Source organism: Mastigoproctus giganteus, chromosome 3 (assembly GCF_048544385.1).
Source record: "Mastigoproctus giganteus isolate SK-2022 chromosome 3, ASM4854438v1, whole genome shotgun sequence".
Taxonomy (NCBI): Eukaryota; Metazoa; Arthropoda; class Arachnida; order Uropygi; family Thelyphonidae; genus Mastigoproctus; species Mastigoproctus giganteus.
The window spans coordinates 115,384,437-115,397,599 of NC_143577.1; the positions used below are offsets into that span (position 1 = coordinate 115,384,437).

The 13,163-nt window shown below is 35.3% G+C and overlaps 1 protein-coding gene across 2 annotated transcripts in view; it reads right to left on the bottom strand.

Annotated features, from left to right (window-relative positions):
• Nucleotides 1-13,163, bottom strand: part of LOC150088239 (protein held out wings-like) — a 170,265-nt gene that overhangs the window by 12,510 nt on the left and 144,592 nt on the right. Inside the window, exon 6 of one of the 2 annotated variants that reach the window (XM_090369401.1) lies at nt 12,818-13,075. In XM_090369401.1, coding sequence (XP_090225527.1) covers nt 12,818-13,075 — 258 coding nt within the window. Of the gene's footprint in view, nt 1-12,817; nt 13,115-13,163 lie in introns of both variants that reach the window. The other variant, XM_090369400.1, reaches the window with a different exon arrangement.

Consider the following 13,163-nt stretch of genomic DNA (forward strand, 5'->3'; position numbering starts at 1 on the left):
ATTTAATATTGTGGCCAGACCAATACGGAAACTACACACTATACTGAAAAATGTGTCCTTTCCTCGTTCGCAACACAAATAAATGACCTGGTATATATTTCTTGCGGGGATTGCAACTCATCGTACCAAGGTTCTACGCATTTTCCTCTGAATTTTCGTGTAAATCAACACACGGCCTCATTTCGTGCTTCTCGTTCAGCAGCATCAGAATTAGCCTTTCATGCCGCCACGAAAAATACTTTTTATTATTATTTTTTTTAACGAGGCCAAATTACTTAAGTGTCCAATATAATTATACCAGACTATTAATTGTAGTGAGGGGGAACAGGTATTCTGTGTGTTATCAGACACGCAGTCTAAAACCCATGGATCCAATATCTTTCTATAACAGAATATTTAGGAGAAGTTCGATTGGCCTGCCTGCCTCCCTAAAATACACCATTCACACTTTCTCGATGGTAAGCCTTGTTATTTCACTTAAGTGGCAACGAACGTGTAGAGTGGTTCTCTTCAAGACGCCTGGTGTGTGAAGAGGAAAAGGGTGCCTCCGTAGCCAGGTGGGCAGGAGCAGCAGCGCGTAGCACACACTTCTTGATTAGACCGGGGTTCGAGCTCATGACCACCAAATACGGGGTTATGCGGTGGTCATTCCCTGACCACCGCATATCCCAGGAGCAATATGGCCTTAGTTTCTAATGCTCCTAAAAACCAAATAAAAGAGGAAAAGACCAAACACTCCAGCACATGACAGCACAACAAAACAAATGGCCCTCAGTCCCCAGCGGCTTTCACTTCCCCTCTTATGGCAGCGAGAGGACCAGAATGGAAGCAGAGGGTGCTAAGAATCTCTGAGTACGACCAGGCTGCCATGCACGGAAACTGAACTTGGCCTGTTACAACGTAAGATCACTCATCGGTGAAGACAGGATATTAGAGCTGGAAAAGAAATTAGAAAATATGAATTGGAATATCATCGGTTTGGCTGAAATCAGAAGAAGAAATCAATCATTTATAAGTTTATCAAGTGGAAATCTGCTTTACACCAATGGAAACAGTGAGAGGAGCGAAGGTGGAGTTGGCTTTCTGGCCCATAAAGATATAAAAAACATTTTGGAACTCCAAAGTACATCACCAAGGGTGCCAAGACTAATACTCAGGATTTCTAAGAGGTACAAGCTGAAGGTTATAATGATTTATGCACCAACATCGAACCATGATGATGAGGTTGAAGAAATGTACACCGAAATTGAGAATCTTCTAGATGAGCAGAAAACCCACTACACTATCATTATGGGGGACTTCAATGCTAAGGCTGGAAAAAGACAAAACAGTGCAGAAACAGGAACTATAGGAAATTTTGGAATTGGTGAAAGACTTGTGGAATTTGCAGAATCTTGAGGACTGTCAGTAATGAACACTTTTTTTAAGAAAAGTGTGAACAGAAAGAGGACATGGAAGAGTCCAAATGGATTAACAACTAATGAAATCGACTTCATACTCACTAACAGAAGATATATTGCGAATAATGTTACCGTCCTGAATAAGGTAAATGTTGGAAGTGATCACAGAATGGCAAGATGCACACTTGATATAGATGTAAGAAAAGAAAGGAAAAAACTGACCTGAGTAAATAATATGAAGGTATTTGAGATAACAGAAGAGGAGAAAAAGCAGTATATACTGGAACTCAAGAACAAGTTTGGGCTTCTGCAGACTGCTCAAGACCAAGATATCAACGAGGAATATTACACTTTCTGAGAGTAATAAAGCCCAAGAAACCTATAGGTAAAAAGAAATCCAAAGAAGAAAAAATTAGTCAAGAAATGTCATGATGAACCAAAGGCGACAAATGAAGAGCAAGAAAAACACTGACGAGGGGAAAATTGAGCATACTAAGTTATGCAAAGCCATTAGAAAGAGACTCAAAGAGGACATAAGATTTCACACAAGAAAAGTGAAACAAGCGTTAAGGGAAAACAAAGGACTTAAATCAGCACCCATGAGCAATAATACAGAAAGAAATGATACTGAAACTGGAGAATAGTGATAGTGTACTTATAAATAGCAGAGAAGGCATAATTCAAATAGCAGAAGACTACTATAGAGAATTATACAAGGAGCAAGGGAATGACGGCCAACAGTGGGCAAGATGGATCGCAAATTAATAACACATACGACATACCCAATATTCTTCCTGATGAGGTAGAACACGCGTTGAAGAAAATAAAGAATCAGAAATCCCCAGGGGAAGATAAAATTACTGTAGAGTTGTTAAAATTGGGAGGAAGAGAAGAGGAAAAACTGGCAAGATTCTTCACAAAATGCATTAGAAAAGGTGTTATGCCTAAGGACTGGAATAATGCAATCATAGTTTTGCTGCATAAGAAAGGAGATAAACCAAAAATTGGAAATTATAGACCAATTAGCTTGTTATCTTACATTTACAAGTTGTTCACAAGGGTCATTACTAACAGATTAGAAAGAATACTTGATGAAAATCAACTGAAAGAGGAAGCTGGCTTTAGGACAGGATTCTCAACTATGGATCACTTTCACATATCACAGCTTATGGAGAAAGCAAATGAATATAAAACACCATTATGCCTGGCATTTGTGGATTATGAAAAGGCATTTGACTCCATACAGCATAAGGCAATGTTTCAGGCACTGGAAAGATAAGGTACTGATACCCCATATATTATGATTTTGAAGAAAATATATGAGAACGCTACCTCCTTTATTAGACTAGACAAAGACAGTAGGAAATTTAAAATCGAGAAAGGAGTTCGACAAGGAGACACAATATCTCTGAAGCTGTTTACTGCTGCCCTTGAGGAAACTTTCAGAAGATTAGACTGGTCGCAGAAAGGAGTCAATGTGAATGGAGATTACCTAAACCATTTACGATTTGCAGATGACAGTGCAGCCAGAAGCCAAGATCCCAAAGAATTAGAGGAAAATCTTAGTCATGCAGAATCTCAGTTATGCAGAGTCGGTAAGGATTTTGGACTAAAGATGAATATGGTTAAAACCAAAGTAATGATGAACAAGTATGCCACAGAAAGGGAAATAATGAACAAACGAGCAGTAATTGAAAAGGTGGAGTCATATACTTATCTGGGACAAGTTATTATTTGTAATAATGATAAATGGCTGGAAGTCAAAAGAAGAATAAATTTTGGATGGATAGCATTCAGGAAATATAGTCACATACTGAGGTGCAATATCCCAGTTTGTCTGAAACATAAAATAATGAACCAATGTATACTCCCCACCATGACTTATGGAAGTGAAACTTGGGCACTCAGCAAAATAATGGAACGAATTATATTGGGAATCAGACTGTTAGATAAGAAGAGAAACACATGGATTAGGCAGCAAACTCAAGTAAAGGACATTCTTATCAAAACTAAAGAACTAAAATGGTCTTGGGCAGGACACATAGCTCGAAGACATGATGACAGATGGACTAAGAAAATAACAGAATGGTACCCAAGAGGAGCTAGAAGAAAACCTGGAAGACAATGGCAGAGATAGATAGGTGAAATTCACGAGGTTGTGGGAAGTAATGGATGGCCATTGCACAAAACAGAAGGAATTGGAAAGTTGCTGGAGAGGCCTTCATCCTGCAGTGGATTCAAAATGGCTGATGATCAGTTGCAGATTTCTGCACAGGCACACGAGGTGTGCGCCTGGGGCCTCTTAAATTGAGGGGGCCTCAAATCTCACATCTCAAAAAAAAAAAAAATGTTTCATTTTAAATTTTTACACTCATCTTTAACTCTAACGTTAAACGTTACACTCATCTTTAACGTTAGTAAACTCTAAGCGAATATCCCCACATTATATGAAATATCTATGCGAAGTAAGTGAATCTGAAGTAGAATACGTATTATCATTAATGCTAGATTTTATGTATTAATGTTAGATTTCAGAGGGATGGTAGGTGTGTCATTTTTTCATTTAAACATTAGTTAAAATATGTATGAAAGAACTGCGCAACCAAAAGCACGCTGTAGTGGTACTGAAAATATTTAGAGGGGGGGGGGCTCAAAATTGAATTGCGCCTGGGGCCTTTCAAGTGCTAAATCCACCACTGCTGATGATTAATTGCTGAAACTGTCGAAATTAAATTACATGAGAATTCTGTTAATGTTCGCCGGCCATTTCTAATCTCCGATTCGGGGGATGATTTTACACACATGTGCAAAGACAAATAATCCCTATTTACGTGTCATGCTCACCCGTATTCGGTAATTTTCGTTCCTGTGATCACGACATACAGTCGAAAAGCGTTGTCAGCTTCAAGAAGGAAAATAGTTTTTTTTGCAATTTTTTTCGTTAAATTTCTTTTAATTTAATTTTTTAATTGTGTTCAATTGGGTTTTAATTATTTTTTTATTTTTTAGTGTAATGTAAGATTTGCGATTTTTTCATTTTAATTGCTGGAGAGTATCATATGGAAGTGTTCTCCGTGTTATATTGAGGTAAACTTCTCATATTATTTTACAAATATTGTTATCATCGTAGAACACATTGAGCATTACAGCTCTGATTCATACTATGGAAACAGTATATATAAACAACATACAGGTATAGCAAGGGGGCTTGCAGCTCATGCCTAGTTGCTAACCTCCACAAATGTCTGACTAGTGTCAGAATTTTGTGGATTTATTGGATGACTTTTTTCTGCAGCAGCATGTTCGAGAGGCAACCAGAGAGAGTAATACTCTTGATCTGGTTATCAGCAGTGATCATTCATGTATTAAGAATTTGCAGATAAAGGAACCACTAGGTGACAGTGATCACAGTGTACTGATGTGGGATTTACTTAAAGATTTAATTACCATCAGGGGTAAAGGAAAGGGTTTTTGCTTCCTTAAAGGTGAGTACAGTGGTCTCAGAAAGTTTTTAAATTCTGTACAGTGGGATCAACTGACGATGTTACCAACAGTAAATTCTAAGTGGGAAGCATTCAAGGAATTAATCGTGGATGGTACTAAAAGTTTCATACCTATTAAGAAATATTGTTCAAGGTTTAGGCCTAAATGGTTATCTAATGAACTAATCAGACTCTAAACAGGGAAGAAAAATGCATGGGATGCATATAAATTATCAAGCGACTCAGAAGCCTATGGCAGATATAGGCTAGTCTGTAATCAGGTCACAAAGGAGGATAGGCAGGCAAAGGCAGATTACGAGAAATCTTTGGCAAAAGATGCTAAGAAAAACAGCAAGGATTTCTTTACTTATATAAACTCTAAAAGGAAGGGGATGAATCTGATTGGTCCACTTGACATCGATGGTTCGACTGTTGATGATCCTGCTCAGATAGCAAACAAGCTGAATGAGTATTTTGCATCTACATTCACACATGAGGAGTTATTAAGGTTTGAAAATGGCAGAAGATTATCAAATTGCAGCAGGATACGTAATGATTTTGTAATAATTGAGAGCAAAGTGGAGGAGATATTGTTGAAGTTAAACATAAGAAAAGCACCTGGGGCAGATGGGATCTATCCAGTTATATTAAAGGAGGCGGAAAAGCAACCAAGCAAACCCTTATCCGTAATTATGAGAGCATCCTTGGACTCAGGGGAGGTTCCCATGGACTGGAGATGTGCAAATGTATCCCCAATTCACAAAGGGGGATCAGTGGGTGACACGAGTATTTACAGACCAGTTAGTTTAACTTCTGTTCCAGATAAAATAATGGAGTCACTGGTTAAAAATGCATTGCAGGATCATCTAGACAAAACTGCAGCAATAATTCAGACACAGCATGGGTTTGTTAAGGGAAAGTCTTGTTTGACAAATTTGATAGGATATTATGATGTGGTTACAAAGGAACTGGATGCAAAAAATATTTTTGATATCATACAAAGCTTTTGACACTGTTGTGCATGAAAGACTATTGTACAAATTGGAGCAGAATGGTATTAAGGGTAAGTTGCTACAATAGATAAAAGAATGGTTAAGTGGGAGAAGATAGAGGTTGGTAATCAATGGGTGCTGCCCTTCGTGGACTAGTGTTATTAGTGGAGTCCACAGGGTTCGGTGTTGGGTCCACTGTTGTTCTGTATATTTATCAATGATATTGATGAAGGTATATCAGGCTAAATGTCGAAGTGTAGTACCAACTGTGTGGTACTACACTTAAGGTGGTAGAAAATGAAAAAGACCTGTGAGTAATTGTGCAGGCAGATATGAAGTTTTCTGAGCAATGCAGACAGGCTGCCAGGGCAGGTCATGGGGTTTTGTCAATGATATATAGGAATTTTGCTAGCAGGGAAAAGGAGGTGATTATCCCTCTGTATAAGGCAATGGTCAGGCCACGCCTTGAGTACTGCATACAGGTCTGGAGGCCTCATTTTAGGAAGGATGTAGATTTACTTGAGCATGTACAGGGAAGAGCAACAAGATTGGTGAGGGGAATGAAGGGATCCTCTTACCAACAGAGGCTTAAGTTCTGAAAATTGCAGTGGCTGGAGACTAGGCACCTGCGCGGTGATCTGATTGAGGTGTATAAGGCCTTGAATGGGTTGAGCATGCTGAATTCTGATGGGATCTTCCACTTGTTCATATTACGAACTTAAGGGGGTATAAATTCAAATTAAGAAAGGACAGATGTAGAATAGATTTGCGGAAATTTGCCTTTAGCCAGCGGGTGGTTAATTGCTGGAACAAACTTCCATCTGTCGTTGTGGAAGTTGATAGGTTGAAATAAATTTAAGGAGGAACTGGACAGGCATTTGGAGGGAATGGGAATGGTGTGATTTTTTTTTTTTTTTTTTTTGGCTGATGCTGCATAAGCTCATACACTTGCTTTCTCGCATCACATACCTCTACTACTACACTACTACTACTATTTACATCATTTTGTACACAACTTAATGAAAACCTAATATTTTACCGATACATAGATGATCTAAGAATAATAAATGAACCCAACTTTCTTGTTCGGCAAGCAGTACCCACCCGAATTAGAGACAGAATGTACAAATAAGCATAGTACCAATACAGATACCTATCTAGTTATAGAAATTTACATAGAAGATAAAACATTATACACTAAAGTATATTACAAGTGCAAAGAATTCAGATTTACTGAATTTTAATACTGGCATTCTAATATTTCAAAGAGAATATACAGGAATATCATTGTTTCACAAAGCTTAAGACTGATAAAAAATATGTAATCATGCTAATAATGTCATAGAATCGCTTAGAGGCTTGAGGTCTAAGCTTATTAATAATGGATGTCCAGTCAATTTTATCGCCAAAAATTTTCACAAAGCCATTTTTATTGCTATTAATAAATGGCACAATAATATAAACCCAAATTATATCATAGTTAAAGTATTTTCTATATAAATATTTCAATTATAATATAATCCTCTGCTTGTTCACATATTTTTCTATTACATTTCTCAATGTTCACTATAATCCTCTGTTTTTTTTCACATAGTTTGCTATTATAATGCTATAATAGCTATTCAAAATCACATTAGTCATTTTGAGGACTTGTACATATGTATATAGTAGGCACTACTTTTAGAGCATGTAACATATCGCTTATGCTCATTGAAAAAGTTGTACCTATATTTGTTCTTAAGGCAGTAATTAACTTCATCTTTTAAAGGGTATTTTTTATTTCTACTTTTTAAAATATTTTAAAGGTATTTCATTCCAATTGGTCTTGTTGTTACCTTTCATTCTAAAAAATTGAGAACCAACTATTCATTTTCATAGCATATTCTCTCTGAATAAAATTCAAATTCTATAGTGTACAATTAAGCTATAATTTCAGTTTATTAGTTAGTCCTAAAGTTGTTCGAAATTCAGAGGGCGCTGCTTTCTTTGATAAAAAATTATTTATTTAGTTATCTGAACTGAGAGGGCACTGTTGTCACTATTGATTTGGGAATAAGTAACGTGCTCAAAATTCCATTCTTTTACTTAGTACAGTTCAAGATGATATGCTGCATTTTCCTATTTATTTACTGTTGAAATTGGTCATTCTTAATTAACTGTTCAGCAAAGATCGTCTGCTATTTGGTAGTAATTGGTTAATTTAACAGTTCTGTAAAGATTGTCTGTAATTTATTACTATATCAGTTAGGATGAATTATAATTACTACTAATTTCAATTTTATTTAAATATTCAACATTCTGGTATTTGGAATTAGCCATTCCTTTATTTCTTTACTGTATTCATTCTATATTTCATCATTATTGTAAACCTATTTTTGTCTATTAAACACCATCCTTTAACCCCTTGCAGTCATACCAGGATCCCTTACTAAAGCGTCGGGCAGGGCAGTTATGCTCCCAGCATATCCCAAGTACCATTAAAAATAGAGGTGGTAGATGACTTTCATCAACCGGTGAAATACCACCACTTTGCTTATTGGAGGCTTGAAGTGGTAAAACCCATGTTTAGTCTCTAGAGCAACGTTTCCGGCAACCCCCTCCCTCCATAATTCTCCTTCGACCCATGCACGGTACTAAGTACTATAGGTTTTGATACCTTTCGTGTTTGGGGTTTTCATAAAAAAAATAAATAATAAATAAAAAAATATAAAGCAATTTTCTTTACTTTTCACTTTCTAACCCTAAATGTTTATACCTCAAGATCTATTAGAGCAATTTGAGGGAAATTGAGGTACTATTATTATACTTATCCTTACTTCCTTTCTGCTTATGTCAGCACTAGCTTTCCTTTGCACAAATACAAACAAAATAACAAACAAACCACAACTGAAATGAAAATTTTGGCTGGCCCTCTATTTTCTGTATTATGTTCTGTATATTCCTTCTAAAGCTAGTTATCTCGCCTGTGTGCTGTTAAATTTAAAGTTTGGCATAAATCGCTTTATGTTTATTAACTGGACCTAGTTAAACAGGCAGATAGCAATTAAAAACAGATAGCCTTGCTAATTATTGGTGGGATATATTGAATGGTGTTAGCCCTTGCAATGGTGTTAAATTGAATGGTGTTAGCCAAAAATGTTCCATTCAATGTATCTGTATATCAATAATTAGTTACATAATCATTATTCTAATTATATATTATATTATTGCTAATTATATATTTATTTCTAGGGTATGGCAATGTAGACCAACACAGGCTATCTTAATCTTTATAAGTTCTTTTGGCCTTACGGCCGGCTGTATACTGTTATGCCTATGTTTAAATACACTTTCAGTATAACAGACTTATGAAATGTTCTATCTACTATTGATGGCATTAATCACAATTTTTCATAACACAGAGAGAGAGAGAGAGAGAGAGAGAGGTAACCTTCGATTTATGTCGAGGTTAGGTTCCTGGGGGGACAGGTGCAAATGGAACCCTTTATATAATGGAGTCTATCGGAAATCACAGGATTAGGTTCCGAGCACCAAAAATTTTACCTACTACTTTGCATCGATTGTTTTATTTTATTAGCATTCTTCATAGTTGTAGTAATAGTTAATGGAGGCATATTCATAGCCCTACACACATTAGGGCAGCTTTCATCAGATTCTATCCTCCAAATATTTCACTAGAATTCAATTAACTACTTTTACCAGACATGGCATGTCTTTATTCTATTAAATTAAAAACTTTATAACACGATTGGAAAAAACTGCACATGGCTATCACTATTATTTAGTTTATTAATAGCACAATTAATAAAAAATGTTAGCGTAATAAAGTTCCAAAACCTGTAAATAGCATAAACAACAACCAACTGAAAGGTTCACTGCATGGACCTTTACTACCCGCATCCAGGAGTGGTTACTTTGAGGGCGGGGATCTTTCTAGTCTCCGATACAAATGCGTTAATTGCTGATTGACTCAGATTGTCCAAATCACGTGAACAGTGCACAATACACAGAACAGTATGATGCCAATAAATCTTCTCTGACGATTTGAAACTTTCAATTTATAAAATATTTGCAAAAATAAATAAATAAAAATAGTGTTGTGGTTAGTGATCGGCGCTATTGCGAATCGGACCAGTACAAAACGAGGGCTACCTGTGTATATATATATATATATATATATATATATATATATATATATATATATATATATATGTGCGGGTGCGTGCACAAAGAGAAAATAATAAACTGAATAAATGCTTCAGAAATTTATTCTTGTCAGGAATTCTGCTTTTTCATGGAGAATTTAATTTATAGTTAAAAATCCATATTACATTCAAAGCTAAAGGAATTAAATTTCATATATAAATAAAATACAGTGAAGTATTTTCAAACACAACCAAACATGTAATTAAAATCTATCAAAGCTTATCAATAATTAATTTAGTATTATGCAATACACATACATGCAATATAATTCTTCATGCCAAAATATTTTCATTTAAATAGGATGACTAATATTGAGGGGAGGGAAAGTGTCAGATCAACAAAGCAATGTGCATTTAGCCCTGTAGTGGCCACACAAAATTCCTCTGTACCTGCCAAACTTTGAGAAATCAGCAAAAAGTAATATTTTTTAGCCACCTATAATTTCAATCTTTTCTGACCAAAACTGAAAAATCCATGTTCTATACAAGCAATATTTTTAATTACTTTTTGAAAATTAAAACTCACTTTAGACCAGTTGGAGAGTGCATAAGTAACAGGAGCACTTGCTGCATAAAATGGAAAGTGTATGCACAAACAGTTCGATTCCGGACAATGCATCAATGTCACGAAGCCAGAAAAGTGAAATTACTATCAGTATCTCTTTGTTACATTTTTTTCAATCAATACATGCATATAATTAAGTTTAACTTAATCATGAATTTTTACTAATTATGCAATTATTAACAGACATTTCTAGAATTTTCTGCAACCAATTCAAAGATAATTTTAAACAAGAGGTATTAGGAGTTTCAGTTGTGTGGACAGAGCAGATGATGCACAAATTGCTGTTAGTTGTGTGGGGTCAAATAGACTCAGTGCTAATAACAGGGTTAAAACTATATTTATAAAATTAGTCACCATTACAGAAAACCCAATATAAATGGAAAGACTTTATTTATAAAAAAATATGTGTACTATAGTTATAAATAATGAATTTATATATCTTCTAACACGCACATGCAACATCAAGGGCAAATGAAAATATCACCTCACACTAAATTGATATTCGGCTATATTCATCTGATGAAATAATGGTTATTTATACACATGAAGTATGAATAACTATATTTACATGGAACCTGCCATGAAATTTTGTATTTTAAATTTTCTCATAATAGTCATTATAATTTCACTGGATATGCCCTTTCTCAAAACCATTCAAGGTCACTTGTAATGAATATGAAGAAAGTAATTATCTGAAATTACTAATTTTAAGTTACTGAAAAAAGAAAAACTTTTAATGAGTTAAATAATGACTATAACACTAAACGCTTGTTGGAATAAATGAACTTTGCGAACGTGTGTGTGTGTACTTAACATTAATTCACAATATGGAATGCATGTGATGTAAATAAACCTATTTACAAAAAAAAGGGTTTTTAATTTAGTACATCCAATTTGCTTTTTACCACCAAGCAGAACTGATTGGTGCTAAGAAGCAAAAAAGTGTGCTAAAAGTTACTTCTGACACACGTATGCACATACACACAAATGAATGAAGAATGAAAAGAAGCAAGGATATATATATACAACAATTAACAACTTGACAATGTTGGTCCCATTCCAATTTATATTCACAATTCTGTGAACAAACTCATTTTTCCATCTTTATAAATATAGATGGGTGTGTGTGTGTGTGCAAACATAAATGTGAATTCATGTCTGCATGTACATGTGTCAGAGGCAAAACTATAAATTTATAAATCGTCTCAAGATTTTTGAAAGGTCCCCACATGGATTACAGTAATTTTGCCATTGATACATACATACAAACATATATAAACATGTGTATTGTGACAATGTTGGCCCCATTTCAATTTATATCCACGATTTTTTAAAGCTCATTTTTTTTTCAAAACACACAGATGTACACATGTATATGTACATTCACATAAGGAATAAACCACTTGTCTCACCCATTCTCAAAGAAAACACTACATGGATTCATAAATGATGTCTGCTATAAAATATAAATTAATTTTCCTTGAAATCCCTGCCATAATTCAACTACTAAAATTTGTGTTAATGAATGCCCTTCTGTAGCCAAATAGCTTCTATAACTAATCAGAATAAAAAGAATCTACACAGTAAAAAGTGATCGGTTCTTAAGGCTACCGAGTATGACCTGAGGTAATCTGGTGTCTTACAGCTACTTTGTGTGAATGGATTTTCAACCCACGAGGATCCTTTTGTACTGTAAAACATTCAGCTACAGATCCCTGAGATTGCCAAACTTGCTGCAAGCAAATAATGAAAGCATCCTTGTCCTGTTGGATGTAACGTTGCAGCTGGCTGCTTCAAGACAGTTCAAAGGTGCAGCATTTCAAGAGCTGAAATATCTCTGATAACTTAAGATTTAACTATAAAAATTTCTTAATTGCAAAATGTCTTACTTGAGCAAACAAAGTGCTATTAATGCACAAGTATATATAACCCTTGAACTATTTCAAATCTCAAGAAAAGACAAATATATTATATATAATATGTATATATCACAGAACTTGGATGCACAAAGCCAACAAAGTAGAATATCCTAATTCAGTCTCACTATTTACAGCTAACTGGTTTCATCCAGTGATACTAGAGACTAATTAAATTCCCTATTATTGAGGGCAACCTGGGGGGAAGGGGAGAAATGACATCTTGCTAATGTAGAATTATCTTCCAAATAACCCACCAGCTGCTTCAGCAGTATATTCAGCAAGTAGAGGAGATGCTAGTGCAGCATACTGATGATAATCTGCATATGTGGTATACAGTAATCCTGCTTCTGTTGGAGTGATGAGAGGTGGGGGCCCTCCACCATTAAGAAGTGCTGCAGTTGTTGGTACTGGAAGTCTGGGAGATAAAATCAATGGTGCTCCTAATGGTGTAGCAGTTCGAAGAGGACTGGACAAAGCCACTGGTGGTGCAAGCAGACGTGTTGGTTCTGTCTCTGCAGAATGAAGTGGTATATTGTTTATTGTTGGAAAAACTGAAAAAATAATTTAAATAACAGTTATATATTTCCTTTTACTATTTAA